The sequence below is a fragment of the Aphelocoma coerulescens genome, chromosome 1A, assembly GCF_041296385.1.
Source record: "Aphelocoma coerulescens isolate FSJ_1873_10779 chromosome 1A, UR_Acoe_1.0, whole genome shotgun sequence".
Lineage (NCBI taxonomy): Eukaryota > Metazoa > Chordata > Aves > Passeriformes > Corvidae > Aphelocoma > Aphelocoma coerulescens.
Genome location: NC_091014.1, coordinates 64,547,510 through 64,566,679, shown reverse-complemented (window position 1 = coordinate 64,566,679; position 19,170 = coordinate 64,547,510). Strand labels below are relative to the sequence as shown.

Below are 19,170 nucleotides of genomic sequence, written 5' to 3'. Positions count from 1 at the left end.
TCATGTGTTCCATGTTGATAGAGGGGTAGCAGGATATTTCATTCTTCTGCAAAGAACATTTGCATGTTCATGAACAGATTTCTGATTGCATTCATCTCAGTTCTGCTCTTGCTATATTTGACATCCAGTATCTTGCGCCTGCCTCTCCAGGTGTTGGGCCAGGAAGTCCATCAGTCCATCAGCTGCTCAGCACAGCCTAGAACCAAACCCACAGTGACAAAAATGTGGCCTGAGGTCACACTGTCAATGAGGGGGCTGTAATGGTTTATATCTGATATAACTGTGTAGAATCACGGGTATATTTTATGGACGAGGAGATGAAGTAGCTGTTCCTGAGAGCTGAAAAGCAGCAAGTATGCTTTGGATCACAGGGGTATATAGGGAAGAGAACTAATACCAGCTGAGATAATCACAGTGTGAGCCACTGTTAGGGAAGAGAAAGGCCCAGGCTCAGACCACCAGCACATCCTGCAAGGGATTGTTATTGTACTCTGTATCAGCTAGAAAGGATTGGACTAAACAAGATCAGAATGTGTGCAATACCTGAAAAACAAGCTCCCATCACTGGTCACACACACAAAACCAGCCTAATTAGTGTTGAAGTCACAAAAAGTACAGTGTGTTTCTGTCAGAGATGTGTAAGAGATGAGTTGAATCGATGTGATCACTGTGGGCCAGATTTGGAAGCTTTGGGGTAAAACCAGCCAATATGGGAAGGATGTGATGGTTCAGACTGAAAACAGATTCTTACCTGATCCTTGTCTAGAAATGGAAACTGAAAGTAAAGATTTGAGCTGTTTCTTGTGGACTAGTATTTGCGTGTGTGTGTGTGTGTGTGTGTGCGCTTATGTATTTTGCAGCCTTAAACACACAGGACAGAAAAACAATTTATTACAGTGTTATTTTATTACTGGCATTCTTGTTTTCATTGCAAACTAAATGTTTGTCAGAGCATGTACTTTCAACAATGGTCTGCATTTGGATTCCTTTGGTTTGAATTGTGAGAAGGATGCTCTGCAGGCTTGTTTTGTGTTATCAACTGAAATTGAATTGAAATTAATAAATAGGAGCAGCACAGCTAAGCCATTTCCCACTGCTTGGGGTTTTTTGCATCCCTTTCCTTTTTGAGGTGTGTACAAAGTTCAGAGATGCTGAGCTACTGTGAGAAGATCTCTTTTTGAAGTGGCTGCTCAGATTTTAGGACCAAAAGAAGAGACTGGTTTCTAACTGTGGATTTGAGCCCGGTGACGTCCCCTGACCTGCCAGGATCGTAGGCTGAATTTTAGGCTTTTCCCATTCTTCATGCCAGGCCCTGGTTCACACTGAGGGCTCAGAGCCTTGCTTAGAAAAGGGCAAAATTTTACACTGGTAACAAATCCAGCATTATGCACATCTGTCACAGCTGGAATTTCCAACTCTTAGATCATAACTTTAACCCTGTTCCCGGAAAATCTGTTTCACTTAGAAATGATCATGATGACCATTAAATTACATATATTATCAAGTAAATGGCAGGAACTGAAAGCAGAGTTTATGATTTTGGCACTGCAGCGCTGAAAAAGTAGAAAATTCTGTAGCAGAACAGCACCCACAAAGGTCTGATCTGCTCTTTGTGCCTGGTAAAATTGCTGGGTAAGAGGCTCTTCAAGAAAACTTTTGGTTTCTGGAAAGCCTGAAGCAGACAGTGGAAGCTGTGTGGCTCAGCACTGAAATACTTTTGTGGACTCCCAGATGTAGTCCTTAACTTGCCAGTCCAAATCTCCATGTGTGTCACTGGTACATTATTCTGAAAGTCAAAAAGTAATGCTCATGTTTTAGTAGGGTTGAATCTTAAACGTAACAAATCCCTTAAAAGCAAGAAATGCCTCTGGAAAGTGTTCAAAGACCTTTTAAAATATCCCTAGATATTAAATGAGGTATTAAAAGTGAATGTGTGCTAAAACCCAACGACACCAAGAATCCTGGGAGCCAGCAGAAAGCCTCCTTTTATTGTTTTGCTTTGAGGCATATCTGTGTTTCTTCCATATGATCCTGCCCTAGGCAAGGCTGAACATTCCATGTAACATGATGACCCTGGAAAACACGCTGCAATTTCGGGATAATTCCCGATGAGAATTTATGGCTACATAAGCATATTATAAGTAAACCAACCAGTTTTCCAAGCCACAAAATGCTGCACTGCTCCGTATTTCTGCAAGGACCACTTAGTGCAAAGGCTGCTTTGCTCCAGCACAATGAATAGGACCTCTGTTATTCCAAGGTAATAGGCGGGCTGAAGAAACCATGATATGAGAGGAACTGACTTTCTTGTTTTGCTAGTTTTGCAGGGTGTTTTTGCTGGTTTGGAAGTTTTGTGCTGCCACCTATTAACTTTCTGTTATTGTCACTTGGAGCCTGGAGCAGGTCCTTTCCTTCCCCTCCTCTCTCTGAACAAGAGGAGGATTATAGTCCTCTGTCATAGTGCCCCAGCAGCTTGGGGCACCTTATTGCAGAGAAAGAAATACGTTTGGAGTTAGTGTTTCATATAATGTAATGCTTTTGAGTGGGGGGAATTTAGGAAGATGGTTGCATTCAAGTAGCTGCAATCCCAATGGAGATGAGCAAATGGAAAAACTGAGGCGCAGAGAAAGAAGGATTTCTAACCCCTGGGGAAAAGGGATGATGGCATACACCCCGTTGTTGTTCCTATACACTTTGGTGCTTCTATTGCAGATCAAGGCTTCACTTGGCAAAGGTGTTTTTCAGGCAAAATGCATATTGTCATTCAACCATTTCCAGATGCTTATAGCTTTGGCCTGGGGGTGAAACATCAGATTGTTTCCTCAAGAGGTGACAAAGAAAATCTGGCTGGGATCAAACACCGAAATGAGATTCTTAATGGAAAGTCATAAGGAATGACTGGTGTGGAAATTCTGTATGTTCCTTTACAAGACTGACTTAGGCTGACATGTTGGAGTGCATGGGCATAATTTGGCAATTATCTCATGGACACAATGTTATTTTTGCCTTTTTGCACTAAGTGTGTATTCCATGGCTGCTGAGACTACAACAGCAGTTGTTTCAGTGGTGCAGCTAGTTCCCATCTAGCCCATGTTGCATGTTTTAAAACAAAATGCTCATTTTCTGAACTGTGTTAATTCCTGTCAGTTCCTCTGGACAGCTTCTGTTCTCATTTGGATTTTGGATATGTATTTTTTCATATCAGAAACTTCCTGCATGTATTTAAAGCGAGCATCTACTCGATGCAGTGGTCAGAGAGATGTGATTGAAATATCCCTGTAGAGCTCTGTGAAGTGTCAAAGAGTGATGTGTGATTTCCATAGGCTTCACTTGCTTAAAGCCCTCCTTTTGTCTCCTGACAGAGCTATATTCTGATTTCAGAATGTCAATTATCCATACCTCCCTATTTCCCCTGCTCCTTATGTGTCAGCCCACCTAAAAGCTTTCTATTAATTTATCAAATTGTCATTGGGCTCACTTTGTTGCACTGCAGCCATTAGCCTGTCCTTAACTTAATTGGTCCATTTCCCATTTATTATTCAGTCCCTGAATCACCATTTGAATAATTTTTAGCTAACTATTAATTGAATACCATTTCTAATGTGATTACATTGTCTACATTCTCATTTTTGCATGATCACTAAGAGAAAAGGGTTTTTATTATGATGCATATGAGAGTCTCCAGTTAATTGGTGGTTGGAAAATGGGAAGAAAGTGATGGCTCCGTCCAGTAATTACAGAATCAAAGAGTCCATGGTTGTTTTAAGTGGCTGAACGTGAGATTCAGGTTTCTGCTTCTGTTTCTGTAACTGCAGCTGATGGACTTTTAGCCAAACCCCTTTGCACCAGTGCAGGGGTGCAGCAGGCTCTGGAATCTGTGAGGAATTTGTGGTAAATTATTGTCATGTAAACATCTTTTATCCTGGGCTGTTTGTGAGGCTGTTGGTCAGGTAGCAGTGTGCAAGTGTCAAGGTCTTTTACTCTCCTAAACCCTCCAGCTTTCACAGCTGGCGCCAGTTCTCCACCTGCCTTGTCTTCACATGTGGTGCAGCACAAAAGCTGGGGTAGAGGCTGATCATCTAGCACTGCATTCAGTTTTGGGCAGGATGGCAGTTCCCTCTAGCTGGCATCCCAGTCACTTCTCCTGGCTCATTTTGGACATAGGGATCACAACATCCAGGGCATGAACAAGGCACAGTTAAGGGGAACAACCTGTTCTTGCTGTTCATCCTTAACCAACACCCTTCATGTACTAATAGTGGGGCCTGTAGGGGAAGATGATCCATAAGAGAGGCCTGAACCTCACTGGCTGTTTTGTGCCAGTCCAACAACTCAGAGTTTACACAGTGGCTGCCATTGCCGCAGCCTGTGATTTATGAGGAACTTGGGACTAAATCATAGAATCACAGAACCATACAACAGCTTGGGTTGGAAGAGACCTTAAAGAACATCTCATTCCAACCCCCTGCCATGGGCAGGGACATCTTCCACTATCCCAGGCTGCTCAGAGCCATATCAAGCCTGGCCTTGGAGACTTGCGAGGATGAGGCAGCCACAGCTTCTCTGGGCAACCTGTGCCAGGGCCTCCCCACCCTCACAGGGAGCAATTTTTTCCTCATATCTGATCCAAATCTACTCTTCTTCAGCTTGAAGCTGTTCCCCTGGTCCTGTGCTAGAAGTGTTAATAATGGAAGAGGAGAAATATGATGAACTTTGTGGGAGAGAATTTAAGCTACGGAGAGCTCCAGGGCTGCCCAGAGAATCTCCTGTAGGTTTGCTCATCAACATCTGAGATTTGTCTGAGCTCACCTTTGTGAGGGTAGGGCTTGGTGGTCACAGAGGATTGGTATGAATATCAACCCAGACTTCAAGTCCTGGCTTTTTTCCTAGCTGGGCCTGGGAACATCTGGGCTATTGATTCAGATGGAATTTTGGGTTTGTCGTCGTCAAAGCCAGATTTTGGAGGAGCATTTTAGTTCTCAGTCATGGTTTGATTCCCAGAAATGATTGCCTTTGTGTTAGGTAAGCCCAGAGTTTGGGCTCTGGGCACAAAGGGTGCTGGGCTGCTCCTCGGGCTGGGGGAATCTTCTGGAGAGTGTTGTCTTTGTAGACAGTAGAAACAGGTCTCTAAAATAAGAGAGAGGCATAGAGAAGCCTCAGTGCTAGCATCAGGCAGGGTGAGAGTCTGTGTTCACCTTGGTGCTTTTGTGTTCCTAGCTTGGTTCTGGTGACTGTAAACATCTGCAGAAGGACTCATCTGTGCCTGTGGTGCTGACACAATAGGCAGCATCCAGACTTAGTTGTTCTCGACCAAATTATTTAGAAAGAAAGCTTACAGGTTTAGCCAAACGCAGAATTACTCTTTTGGAAGGCAATAAAAGTGCGGGGCTGCAAACCATTGAAATAATCCCCCAGCTGGCCAAGGAAAGAGCACAACCACAAACAAAAGCAGCTCTCAATTTGGAGTAACCTCCAAACTCACTGCCATTCCAGAGGAGCTGCTAATCACAGATGTGTGTTAGTCTTTGAAAAATACATTGGGAAGCAGAGGATTTCCAAGTTGAAGCAGTGTGGAGATAATTTTACTTACACTTTCTCTGTGCCGGGTGCCGAGTGGCTCATTTTCCACTCTTAAATTTAAACAGGATGATATTGCACCCCCTGAGCAAAAGGAGAATGGAGTCAGTTAAACATTGACTGGGGGAGATGTGCATCCCTGCTGAGCTGAGCACCACCCAGACTGAATTTTGGGAGGTTCCTTAACCTTCGCTCCCGAGGTCGTTGTGCTGACAGTGCTGAAACCCTTTTCCCTAAACAATGTGGGTAGGTTTGGAGCATACCCTTACGCTTGGCTGCCTCCAGCTCTGTGAGGGCCCCTGGCCTCAAGTGCTTCCCCTGCCACCAAAGAGAGCGGGCCAGGTCAGTCCAGAATGCAAACAATGATGTCACCATTGTAAAAGAAATGAAAAGCTCTGTGGGAATCCAGGAGATGAACCCCAAATTAAGGCTCTTTTGGCTAAATACAAGCACTAAGGAAAGTTTGCGAAGATCAGAATAGCGTTGCGTGCCAGTGTGGCATTTGGCATCCAAGATAAAAGGGGGACTTATTTCAGGGGTAAGACTGTTTTAGCAAGAGAAAGAAATCTTGGTGTCTGTGTTGGAATGCATAAGAACACATGTTTCCGATGTGGTTTTCTCATATGCTAAATGAACAGGACATCTGGTTGTGTTTTAAAAAATTAAATTGACTGACACTAAATCAGTGCTTTACAAAGCAAAAGGTAGTAAACCAAGAACATCTAATAAGGTAACAATGAAATATTTGGCAGGACTTCAGAGTATTGGAAACTCACACAACCGAAAGGAGCTGAAATATTGTGATATATATGAGGCCTTAGCTTCTCATTTATCTGTGCTATTTCTTACTGCACTTCACAGTAACATGTTGCATTCCCACTGGTATAGACTTCTATATGTTAGTGCCAAAACTCCAGATGTTTTCTAGGTAAATCTCTGGAGACTATTTTATTGTGTTTCATTTCTCCTTATTTACAATTCACTTGTCTTGAACTCCAGCCATTGGTAATAAAAATCCATAGAGCCTGCAACTGAGCCAAGTGGACACCATTGTCCTGTTTTTTTCAAGTTGGGATGGATTGATCCAAGCCTTGAACAGAATCCAAACCACTGGAGTTTTCCAAAAGTTCATCTCTCTTCTGTTTATTTTTTAACCCTTTGTGCACCAGGGAACAAAGAGACAACTGCTTTGTCTTTCCTTTTCCCCCTCCACTCTGTCCTGAAAGGTTCAACCCCTCTTCACCACAACAGCATTTCTGCAGTTGCTGTCCTTTAGCCCTTCTGCAAAGACCGACTCCTGTCCATCAGAGCCCTGACCTGACCAGTGCTTCAGGGTTCTGTATCCCTCTTCTAGGCTACCTTCACCCTTGATCTGCCAGCTTCCTCTGCTTCCCTCTGGAGTTAAAGGAAAAGCAATGTGGAGGTGCAGTCTTGCCTCATCCCTGAGTCACTTTGTTCATCTTAGCGTCTTCTCTTTCTGCCTTGCAGGCACTGCACAGTGCTCCAGCTGGGCACTTCCAAACCCAAACTCCCCTTTGCCTTCCAAGTTTGTTTCTTTTAAGCTTTTATTAATGAATTAAGATAGAATGAAGCCTGCTGTCCCCTCCCCTCCTCAGTTTGCTGTCTGTTTAGGTTGTAAAGACCTTCAGGTTCTCTGGTACATCAGAGAGATTGAGGTGCCCATCTTACACTGAAATCAGTCTGTGGTTACTGGGGAATTCTGGTCTCTGCATGCTGACAAAACCCTGCTTAATGACATAGAAATAATTAGCCACTTTGCTGTAGTGGGACTTCAGTTAATTTTAAAGAGCTGAGAAGTTTCCTTTCAGAGTTGCTGCAATCAGCGATTACATTTTATAACCCATCACAGGCACATTTGATCAACCACACAGATGTTTTATGTGAACTTACCCACCCACCAGATGTGTATAAACATAAATCACTCCACAGCATAACCTGATCATGTTTTCTTAGTGGTTCTGGGCTTGATTGATCCTCCAGGGGAAAGCGGTGCTGCTCAGGGAACTCCAAACTGTGAGCGAGACCTGCTCGGATCTCGCAAGCGCTGCTCTGCTGTCTTTTCCTGTCTGGGAGAAGGATGAATGAAAGGAAGTTGTTGCAGCTCTGAAAAGGGGTTTGTTCTCTCCCTGCATGCCCAGGTAGATGTGGCTGGCTCTGAGTGCAGCCTCTTGCCTGGCCTGTGTTCCTGTGCTGGCTTCCAGGGGCTGTGCAGTGCTTGAGGACTAGAGCTGCAATGCAGTAACTGGTAACTCCCGCTCCCTGCAAGGCTGGAGGGAATTTTTCCTGCTCTAGTAAGCAGCTGGAGTGGTAAATGCCAGCCTCCTAGGTTTTTGAACAATTCCTATTTTTCTCTGATTTCTTGTAGCTGCAATACACTTAGGCAAGGCAGGTAATATCCTTTATGCTTTGTGCTATTGCTTGTGAATTATGTATTTATTTTTAAAATAGTACAAGTTATCTATATGCTGTGAAGTTTATAATTTTTGGATCAGTGGATATGATTGTGTTGGTCAGCATCCTAATTACCTGAAGAGCTGAATATTTACTGTTAATCAGTAAATATTTCAAAATGAAGCAGTTCTGCATGGACCAAACCCAAAATGCCAGACATGTGCACTCTCACAGTGGATCCAGGAATGACACCTAACAATTTCCAAACTCGAGTTACCAAATTGCATCACAAAGGAAGGTGCTGTTGGCCTTAGTTTTAGTTTCATATGTTGAAACAGAGGTTCTAAAGGACAAATAATTTCCTTTACAGTGCCACTATACTGCTACCAGTCGATCTTCAGTCCTATATCCCAGGTAGTGTCATAAAAACCTTGGATGCAATTTGTCCTGAACTTCAGAGGAAACTACCTTCAAATTCCATGCCTCAAGCTCATCTCTAGAAATATTTAATGAGCAAAGTGTTAATTCAAATTGCATGGAAATAATTAACAGAGAGAGCATCAAAGCACAGTCTCTTCTTAAGCTAGTGGTATTATACAGAACTTAAAGCTCTAGAAAAGCAGAGAAAGCACTGTGCTGATCAACCACCTTCACTGGGGAGAAATGAATACAAGGCAGGCATTCAGAAACAGGAATGATGGCTGCTATTTACTTTATTTTGTTTTCATTTGGAAGCAAGTTCTGTGTTTGTATCTCCCAGCTTTATGTATGATCAGTGAGGCTTCAGCCTGGATTGAAGCCACAGGGGTCACAGATTGCTCATCCGTGGATCTTGTCATGGTGTCCTTTGGGTGCATTACATAAAGGTCACTGTTTTGGTTACTTCCCCATCTTTCTCCATTTTTAACTTATTTTCTCTCTACAGATGCTCTACTGAGGACCAGCTAAAGAAACAAAAACATTTTTAAATCTTCAATGTATAAAGCTGGTTACATAGAGAGTACTCAACATTTATGCAGTATCCGTCCTTAAAGTGTCAATATTTGCCAAGCAATTCTATTTATTGGCATCTCAGCCCTCTGAATTCTACTGAAAGGACTCAAAGGCTTTCAGTGATTTCAGTGTGGTTTTGATTGTGTCATTATTCTCCTGCAGTGAGAAGGGAAAAAACAAATCACTGTGGTATCTAAAATGCTGTGTGCATCTTTTTGCAAATGCAGTAATCTTGCAGTTGCCTGTTTTTTCCAATGTGATGCTGCCTCAGTCAATTCTTTGTGCCAGAGAGGGAACGCTGTGATAGGTTCCCAAATTCCAATCATCAGTATAATAACCTGTCCCCTCTGCCCTCCCTGTCCCTGAAAAATGCAGAGTTTGAGAGAGTTTTTTAAACATTCTTTAGAATGAAAAGAATGACTCTCAACTCTCAAGAAAAAGTGCATATATTTCTCTCATCATAATTCTCAACAGTACTTGAATTTTTAGTATGAAATAGTTGCAATAAATTGTATAAGATCAATCTTGTGAAGTAATAACATTTCAGGAGAGGGAAGGATTTTAATTTAAAATGACAGACTTGAAGATCCTTGCCTGGACACAAAGAGAGGATAACTCCTGATAAGTCATTCCAGAAAAAAAAAAAAAGCAGAGAGACAGAATTAATTGAATAAGTTATGAGTGTTAAATTATTAATTCAGCTCTGAGTCAGCTTTGAACTACTTATTAGCAATTAATTGATACAGATATTTTATAAAATGTACAAGTCATTTTAATAAATACTTCTGAGCACTTTTTTTTACTGGATGTTAAACCATGGGCATGTGAAAATGTATGCTCAGTCTTAATCTGCATCACTATAATGTATGGGATAATCAGATCAACACCACTCCTTGGAAAAGGGAGACTCAGTGGGAAAAGAACAAAGCTGGAGAGGTACTTCCTGTACTGGTTTCTGGAGAGCACCAACAACCACCTCTTCCAGCACACAAGAAATTGGGTCTTCTTGTGTGGTTTTGATTGTGACCATCCACCAAAGCAGGATTCTGGCTGTTCAACCATCTGGGATCCATGCCGGGAATTAAGCAGAAGGAGATGGCTGTAAATATTAAACAAGAAGAGGTTGCTGTAATGGGAGGAGCAGCTTTTCATGTGCAGTGTGGGGAAAACCAGCAGAGGAGGACACTGATCCTCCACAGCAAACCTGTCCCATCCTTTCTGGCTCCAAACAGCTACATGAAGGGAAAGACTTGAAGAGCAGCAAATTTTTGCAGCCTGATCTTTTGCACTGACTGTCAGGGTCCTTTTAGATCTCTCATATTTACAGGACAGTGTAATCTGTGATTTAAACTTTATTTCATGAGCTCATTATTGAACAAAGACAACAAACAAGGGCTCAATCACATTTTTGGTGACTCATCTGTCACATTAATTCCCTTAGCCACCATCCAAGTTGTATGATTTGCTATCTTGCCATGCCTGACTCTTAATATCGTGCACCTATGAATGAAAAAATAATTAGTTCCCTATTCAGTGGTGAGAGTGCTCCTTCTTCCTGTTCTGTCATGGTGTCAGCATCCCCTGTATCCCACCAGGAAACACAAAAGCCTCAGCAGTCCAGCTGCTATTGGATCTGCTCCAAAAGCTTTTGGGGTAAGCTGAAGTTTTATACCTTCCAGCTTGGAAGGTTTGGACTTTGCCATTTCCAGAAGTCAATGGATTCTGAGGAAAATGCCAGACAAAAGGTAACAGCTCCAACTTTCTGGTGATGGTGACTGCAGAGTGGCCCTTCCTGGCAAGCTGTCCTTCCTGCCTGGTGCCTTGGCTTTGATGGGATGGTGCTGCTTCCAGCTTACGTCAGACTTTAGCATGAGCTGGGTTAGCCAAAACCAGAGCAGGAGTTGAGTGAACTGTCCTGCCTGACCCTCACATCCTTCTCCAGGGCAGCTGCTCCTCGGCACAAGAGTCTGTTGGGGGATTTTCCAGTGTTCTGCAGGTGTTCCAGGTCAGTGCTCAGGGGAAGAGGTGTCTGGCCACCCATGATATCTTCTGGAAATCCCATTCTTTTCTCCAATATGCTTTTGAGCTTATTCTCACTCCAGCAGAGCAGCAACATCATTTATGCTCTTTGAAGACAAAGAATGTACTTATTCTGATCTTTACCACATGGTCCTTTTATTTTCACCACCAAATTTAAAGTCTGATTCATCCTTGAGGAAAAATATTTTCCTGTTCTGTCAAGTTCTCTCCCTAACCTTTCTATTCTGAGCAGTTTTCACAGGGTTAGTATTAATACTTGCACACCAAGTGAAGAGTATGTCTCTAAGCCATGAGAAGTATTTTTTTTTTATGTGGAGTAAGACTCCAGTTGAAATTGTACTTTGCCATCCATAAAAATGCACCAAGATGGTTGTTGAAGCACTCATGCCCTTGTGCCCAGGCACATGGACTCACTGGAGACAGATGCATCTGTTTGAAAGCTGCCTCTGATTTTCTGGGTCAGACTTGCACTTAGATAATTTGTCTACTGTTACTTGCTTTACAGCAAAGTGCAAAGATATGGCTGTCTTTTTAGAGCTGAGGATTTGTGGACACAGGGACACGAGAATTCCTCAGGAACTGATGTTCCTGAGAGTGGGGAACCCATATCCTGCTTACCTCCAGCAAAGTTTACTGAGTTCTGAAAGCGGATTCTTGCTCAGGTGAATGTCACCTTGTTAATATTGCCAAAACATCTTCATTCAAATCATCATCAAACCTCTTGGTGGGCAGGGGAGCACTAAAACTTGCCCCCAACATTTTGGGTTATACTGAGAACTTGATTTGCACCTGGAAAGAGGAGTGAACCAGGCAGCACTGAAACACAGACTTGCAGAGAGACATATGACTTCTCCTCATGCAGATTTACTTCATGCACACTATTTCTCTTCCTCCCCCCCTCCAGTGACTGCACTGGAGCCTCTCTGAAAATTTTTGCAACCTTCGATGTCCAAATAAGCCTGGTGCTTCAGTGGTACAGATCTGTACCTTCCATGCTATTTGATGTAACCTGAGAGGCCCAATAAATATTTTCTGTGGAGAAGTTACTAGAAGTAATACAAGATACAAAGCAGGAGCAGAGTTTAGTGGATGAGGACTTCAGGTGAGCCAGGAGATGTGATTTAATCTCTACAGAGATCATTCTTTGGGGAAGCTACATTAGTTTCTGTGTCTAAGTTGCCCATCTGCCTTTGCTTCATGTGCTAGGGTAGGAAAAAATTCTGTCACAAATCTCATATTGTCAATTTCAAAACTGCCTGGTGCGATCTTGGTGGGGCTTCTAGGGATAAATGTAACAGAAATAATAACAGCAATGGTTATCTTCAGAGCAATAAGGCACTGAAAACCTCTCATCTTTTAAAACCTGCTTGCTGTGGCGTAACCAAGCACAACACAAACACTATAACAGCTTTCTACAATGCTATAATGAGTATTTTTATTCCATCAGAGAAATAACTAATAAAATATAAGCAGTAACACCAGATGGAATAACATGTCTTAGGAGAGGGCAGTTCAATTAACTCACTACACATCTCAGGAAACCATTGTGGGAATCAGGTAGGAAAGGGAGGTAGGGATGTACTTGGATAATGTCAGGTGTCTCGTTCTGTTCTGAAAGGTGTGAGTTCTTGCCCTGTGTTTGTATCTACAGGAGACCACAGAAGTTCCCACTCCTCTCAGGAGAAGGTTGTCTTTGTGAATGTTTGTTTGTGAATGGTAGTTTGGAAGTTCCGGTCAAAAGTTTTGGTCAGGATAATAATGTCTTCACTTCATGGGGTGCTCATAGAAGTAGCAGCAGCAATGACAACATTTTCTCAACACTTTGGTAATTTCTTGACTGGCTTGAGTAAAGGTAAGGCAGAGTCATGGCACAATCTACAGCTTTCCCATTTTATTTACTTATATATGCTCATATTTCAGTGACTGCTTTATGTAATGGCTTTATCTGCATATCATTTTTTAACACGAGTTATTAGTTTTTTTTAATCATTTTTATCATTTGAATGGCTTCAGTTTGAAAGAGAGTTGGGGTTAGGTTAGATATTAGGAAGGAATTTTTCCCTGTGAGGGTGGGGAGGCCCTGGCACAGGTTGCCCAGAGAAGCTGTGGCTGCCCCATCCCTGGAAGTGTCCAAGGCCAGGTTAGACGGGGCTCTGAGCAAGCTGGGATAGTGGAAGGTGTCCCTGCCCATGGCAGGGGGTTGGAATGAGACGATCTTTAAGGTCCCTTCCAACCCATTTATGATTCTATGTATGTTTGTGCACACACTTCCTGCCAATCTGACAATTGCAAATGTAATTTTCACACCCTGAAAATATTGTTTTCAGCCTGAATTCTGGCATTACAGTTTCAGATCTGTAACTGTTGTTTTCGTTTTTGAATGCTTGTGGTCAGCTGAAAGCAAAACAGATCAGGCAGTGCATGGTGAAAAATACAGAAGGTCAAAAAAGAATTGTGAGTAGTAGAAAATGCTCATGCAATGAGCTGTGTACCTGAGCAGTGTTGTTAATGATCCTCCTGGCCCATGATTGTTGTCTCCCCCAGCCTGGCATGCTGCATTCATCCTGGGGCTGGCTCTTTGTAACTGCCTGAAACTGAACTGGAATAAAAGTGAATCAAATCTTGCAGCTTTTTTTTTTTTTTTTTTTTTTTTTTTTTTTTTTTTTTTTTTTCTCCCACGAGGTGCTCCTAGGACTGCAAATCCCAAATCTTCACCTGCCCAAAGTGTGTCTGCTGGGGACGGTGGCTCAGAGCGGCTCTGCCTTGCATTAACTGTGCTGACTGCAGTTCTCACAGACTCCTCCTGGGCTGATTTTGGCACACAGTGGGCTCAGGTAGCACTCCAGGAGTAGCCATAGCAACGTGGTGCTCGACAGCACCTGCACATCCACCCGGAGAGAAGGAGAAATACAGAGACTGCGTTTCAAATGTGTTCTCAAAGCTGCTGCTGCTTCCACTTGTACACTGGACCCTGAAGGTATTCCAGAACTTACCTGATGGGAAATGCCATAGGAATTAGAAAGAATAAAAATAAATTAGCATGTTCTTTTATTTCCAAATACTTTTCCCCACTCAGGCCTGCCAGGTCCCTCTCCTTTGTGTTCAGTCCTCAGCTTAGCAAAGCACCTGTGCTGAAAGCATTTCATGGGTCTAAATGATGGCATCTGGAAACGGGACAAAATACTGGGGTGCTACAGCCTCTCTCTGAACATACCAGCACCAGTGGAAAGCTTTAAAATCCCTAATTCTTGGCCAAAATTCTGCAACAGGAGCCGTGAACAGGGCTGATCTCCAATGGGTGCAGGAGCTCTCATCCATCTCTGTTAGCTGGGAGCTCAGGCAAAAGCCCTGCCTGAGCATGGGACACATGTTAGCTGAGATGAGGTGCCCCTAAATTATCCCAGAATGGTAAGAATTCAAATTAATATATTGCTTTTTGAGCTCCCGTTGGATTCATGGAGCTGGTCACAACGTGCAGTTTCTAACAGCACCTTCTCAGTGAGCCCTACCATTATTACAAGTTATAATGAAGCAGACAAGAACAGCTCTTTTCTTCCAAAGAAGATGCTAAAGTTCCTACTTCTGAAAACTTGCTCTCTCAAATAGCTCTTTCTTGGTAGTAAGACCACATATGCCCTCTGCTGTCCCTTCAAATTGTGTGAAGACCTATTAGCAGAACATTACTGGTACTGTTGTTACTGATATTAATTTACTGACTCTGTAGAAACTAAGAAATATTCTGAATATTGCAGGGAGGGGTTCAGGGAGTTCCATCTCTGTGCAGGTGGAGTGTCTGGGCTTACAGCAGGTGCAAGACAATCTCTTGGGAAAGCCCCACAGAAATTCTGCTTTTCAAATTTTGAGTTTTTCTGCTTTCCAAGCACATAGTCTCTCTGATGTTCTTCCTAGTTCTCCAGAGTCATCTGGAATAAGATCAGACCTGCAAAATTCTACACCTTTAAAAGTAGATAAATCTCTAAATATAGAAGACAGTACATTTTTTTCAGTAAGCAAATTGCTTGCTGTTTTCACATACTGGATTTCCTTGGTTTGTCAGAAATGGTTAGTGTTAAGAAACTAATTTCTTGGCAGCAAACAAACCTTTAACAACCTTGGGTAAACTTTATATGGTGCTTAATTTGCACTAGCAGCACATAATACAAACAAAGTGTTGACTAGAATGCACTTTCCCAAATTAATTTCCATCTTCTGACAACAGATACATTTCTTGACAAAGATAAGTTTCCCAGCTCGCTGCCTGCTATTTGTGCAAATTGTACACACGGTGTTATTTTAATGTTTAATGGCAGCAGAGTCACTCCTTGACACCCTGCTTTTAAATTATGTATTAAATTTCGTTGGCTCCTAATAACTCTCATTTTGGATAGTATGTGGAGAGCACGGGGGACATGGTGGGGTTCTAACAGAACCTTATTTTGGGAAGTAGGAGAGGGGACTCAGTAGGCCAATATTTTCCATGGATGGATGCTAGTTTGGCACAGAACTGGGTTGGTAAATTTTGTTTGAAACACTGTGATTTCTTATACAGACCCAGTTGTGCTCTCTGCCCAAACTCTTGGACAGACCCTAAGTTAATTGCTGTCTCCCAGGTTTTGTGGGATCATGGGACCACACGTGGTGCCTTCATGCAGATTATTTCCACTAATCCTCTAATTTAAGTGCCTCCGAAAATACTGTGCCTATCATGGAAATGCACACTGAATGCTCAGCCAAAATTATACATTAGGGTGCAATTAGCTGTGAGCAGAGCACTGAAACCTGGAATATTTTTGACTAAGAGGTCAATTAGTGTGATTGGGAGGCAAAGGATGCAGCCAGCCATAGTGTGGTCAGAGGGAGCAATCAAGTGAATTGAGCAGTCAGCTGATAAGGAAACAACTAGTGAGAGCAAGATGAATTTTCACCCTGGAAGTGATGAATGTAGATCTGTCTGCAGCATTCAGCCAAACTGAACACTCAATCAGCATTCGATTAACCTGAGCTGCCCCCCCAAACATAGGATTTAAATATGTATGTGTATATATATGACAGTCTCATCATGTGTGATGCTCCCAAGAGCTCTTCTACGTGTAATTAAGTATCAGCAAAATTAGTAAATAATAACTCAAACATCCTGAGTAACAGTGATACAACTGTGTAGTCAAGGAAAATATTTTAGTGGCAAACTGATGGTTCCTTTATCTTACAACTCATCCCTCCTTAGATCACATTTGTGTTTTCAAATCCAAATATCAGAAATTTTTCTATTGTCCAGTAATAAGTCTCAAAACAGAGTAAGGCAAGGCTTTGAGGTTAATTAAAGTTCACTGGAAATGTACTTTTTACTATCAGACCTATGGCTCTGTAATTAACATTTGAAATGCAGGGTTAATTATTATTGTCTCCTTTGTTAGTTTGCAGTGTAGGAGATATCAAAAGGTTCAGGCTTGATTTTGAGGGCAACTTTTAATAGTAGGGAAACTTCCCTGACCAATGAATACCTCTGTGGAGTCCCCAGTCTGGGTCTGGAGGAGGAAGAGTTCAGCCCGGTGGCAGCACTGCTCACCGGGGCCTGTGCAGATGTGCTGGCATTAGTTTGAGGAAGAAGCATCAGGGAAGCCTCTGGGGAAGGAAAAACCATTCTCAGGTTGGCTCTTCTAAAGGCTGCTCCAGTGAACCTCACTTGGTTTATCTCAATGACTCAGAAAAACATATGAACTATAGTCGGCATTTTTAAATTTTTTTGTTTAAATGAGGTCATAAATGGCAGCATGCCAATCCGAGCAAGGGCAATGCTTTCTTTACATTAGTCAGCTCATCGTTCCTCAAAATGGAACTCATGACTCCCTGCATTTATTTTTTGTCCCTGTTTATGTGTGAGGTAACCTTTGTTTAGAGTTTGGGATATGTCTTTTAACCCAGACTAGTTCTGTTTATAAGTGTATTGTGGCACTGTTGGGTTTCACGTGGCAAAATTTCCTCTATTAGTTCCTCAACCCAGACTAAAGTTACATTATTTTAACATTGAGATAATTGTTCTTTTCCCAAAATATTTATATTGCAAAACCCGTGCTCCCAAATTTAGTGTAGTGTAGGAGCCACAAGTTCACTTCTCACACACACTGATTTGGCAGCAGTCAAACCACAGATATGTCTTTAGCCCTACTCATTTATTCTGGGGAAGGATGAGATCTCCAGGGGCTGTACAAACAAGTCTGATTTAAGATTTATTTTCTAGAAATGTTTCAGCTGCCGTGTTCTGTGTGTGCATAATTTATAGGGCGTCTCTTAATCTTTGAAACCATAGCTTATGGTTACTGATTGCACAAATCATCCAGGATGCGGCTATAATCAAATTCTGGACGTTTTTGTCACGGTAAAAGACAAATGGTGACACTGGAAGTGTGATGCTCAGCAGTGGGGCACTGACATATTGTACTCGAGCTAAGAAGTAGCTCAATTTGCTTGCAGATTACAAAATATTGCCTCCTGTACACGGGCTGATGAAGGTCAAAACACTCAGTGAGCAAGTTGCTCCCACATATCAAATAATACTCTGGGGTAATGGTTGTTGTGGCTTCCAGTGTCCTTTCCATGGCAAAGCTGGGCTATTTTTGGATTGGCACCCATTGCCCACTGTCCCAGCTGACCCTGAGGTGCCTTGGCCTTTCCTGAGGAGAGGCAGACACCTTCCCAACCTGCAGTGTGCCAGGAGGCTTGTGTGCTGCCTGTGGTTTGTCTCCATGGTCTTAAGAGTAATTTCCAGCCTAACTGATTCTGAATGCTTTGTGCTGCTCTCCCTGCTCAGGAAAGCAGAACAGCAATTTCCCAGGAGCCCAGGAACTTCTTTCCCCTCTGCAATTGCATGTGCCTGGATTTACCTTGCTACACACTCAGAGCAGCTGTGGCAACTTTCTTCAGCCAGTGCATGGGAGATGTCTGCACATTTCCACAGCAGGTTTGTCCAGCTGTTCAGAGCCACACACCGAGAATGTCTGGATGTGCATTTGGGATGCTGCACCTGGCTCACACTGGCCCATGGGGAGCATCTTCCAGCAGAGTGGCATAATGTGTGCAGAACTATCAGTTCTCCCAGCTTTTTCCTGGCTGAGAAGTCACTTTGTGTTGGTGGGATTTGGGGCTGCTGCTGTTCTGTTCTGCCTTTAAAGTGCACGCCACTGTATGGTTATTTTAGGAACTCCTTTTTTGTGTTTTTGTACATAAGAGAGAAATTCCAGCCTGGTACGATCAAAATTTTGGCACCATTTGTCTTCTTTGCAGTCCTTGACTACTGCCACTATTGATTATAAATGATTTTGCCATTACTTAAATGGCAAGTACAGACACACACTTATCTGAGAAACTAATGGCAAATGGCTGAATTTTAAGATTTAATGAATGTTGGACTACTTTTGTCTCTCTTTTTTTTCCACAGGGACACCATCCTGTTTGGCTCAAAAAATCAGTATTATATGTAGCCAAACTTATAGAACATTTGAAGTTCCTTTAGCTCAATGATCAAAATATGAATGAAAATTTTGTTTTTCATATCTGAACTCCATGTTATGTTAGGTGATGTGATGATGGCTTCAAAACCATTTTCTCTCTGATTTCAGATGATTTTGTGATTGGGAGGTGCAAGACCTTCTTGCCAAGAAAGGAGCTCTGGACAAGGTTCAGGAGAATTACTTCTTCCTGGAAAGTGAAGTCAGGTCACCCAGAGATGTGCCTGGAGGAGGAACAGGTAGGGGAGTTAAATTAACAAATCAATCTCTGTTTAACTTATTTGCTATTTTGCTTGACATCACTTTAAAATTGTATTTAAGTAGTCATAGCTCAGATTTTTTGAGTTTGAGAGCAGACAAAGAAAGGTCTGTGCCACCACTCCTCACGACTCATTAGTCATTGCCCAAGGAAAAATGTCAGGCAGTCCCTGTAAAGTATGAGAGCAGTTTTTATGTTGTTGTCATGTGCCACTAGACAAAATTCTGCCTCCTGAGTTCCTACCAGCTCTTCCTTTCCGGACTGCTCCCTTCTCACCCCATCCTTCCTCCCAGAGCAGAGCATGGTGCTTTTGTCCATGTTTATTTTGGAAGTACCCCTAAGCCTATGTGGTCAGAGCTTGCATGAGATCCCCAGTTTTCTCAG

The 19,170-nt window shown here is 42.5% G+C and overlaps 1 protein-coding gene across 1 annotated transcript in view; it reads left to right on the top strand.

Annotated features, from left to right (window-relative positions):
- The first annotated feature begins 11,541 nt into the window (after positions 1-11,541).
- The window catches only part of LOC138104476 (uncharacterized), a 30,367-nt gene continuing 22,738 nt past the window's right edge, over positions 11,542-19,170 (top strand). Inside the window, exons 1-4 of the mRNA XM_069003776.1 lie at positions 11,542-11,684; positions 13,869-13,999; positions 17,831-17,980; positions 18,639-18,766. Coding sequence (XP_068859877.1) covers positions 11,542-11,684; positions 13,869-13,999; positions 17,831-17,980; positions 18,639-18,766 — 552 coding nt within the window. The remainder of the gene's footprint in view (positions 11,685-13,868; positions 14,000-17,830; positions 17,981-18,638; positions 18,767-19,170) is intronic.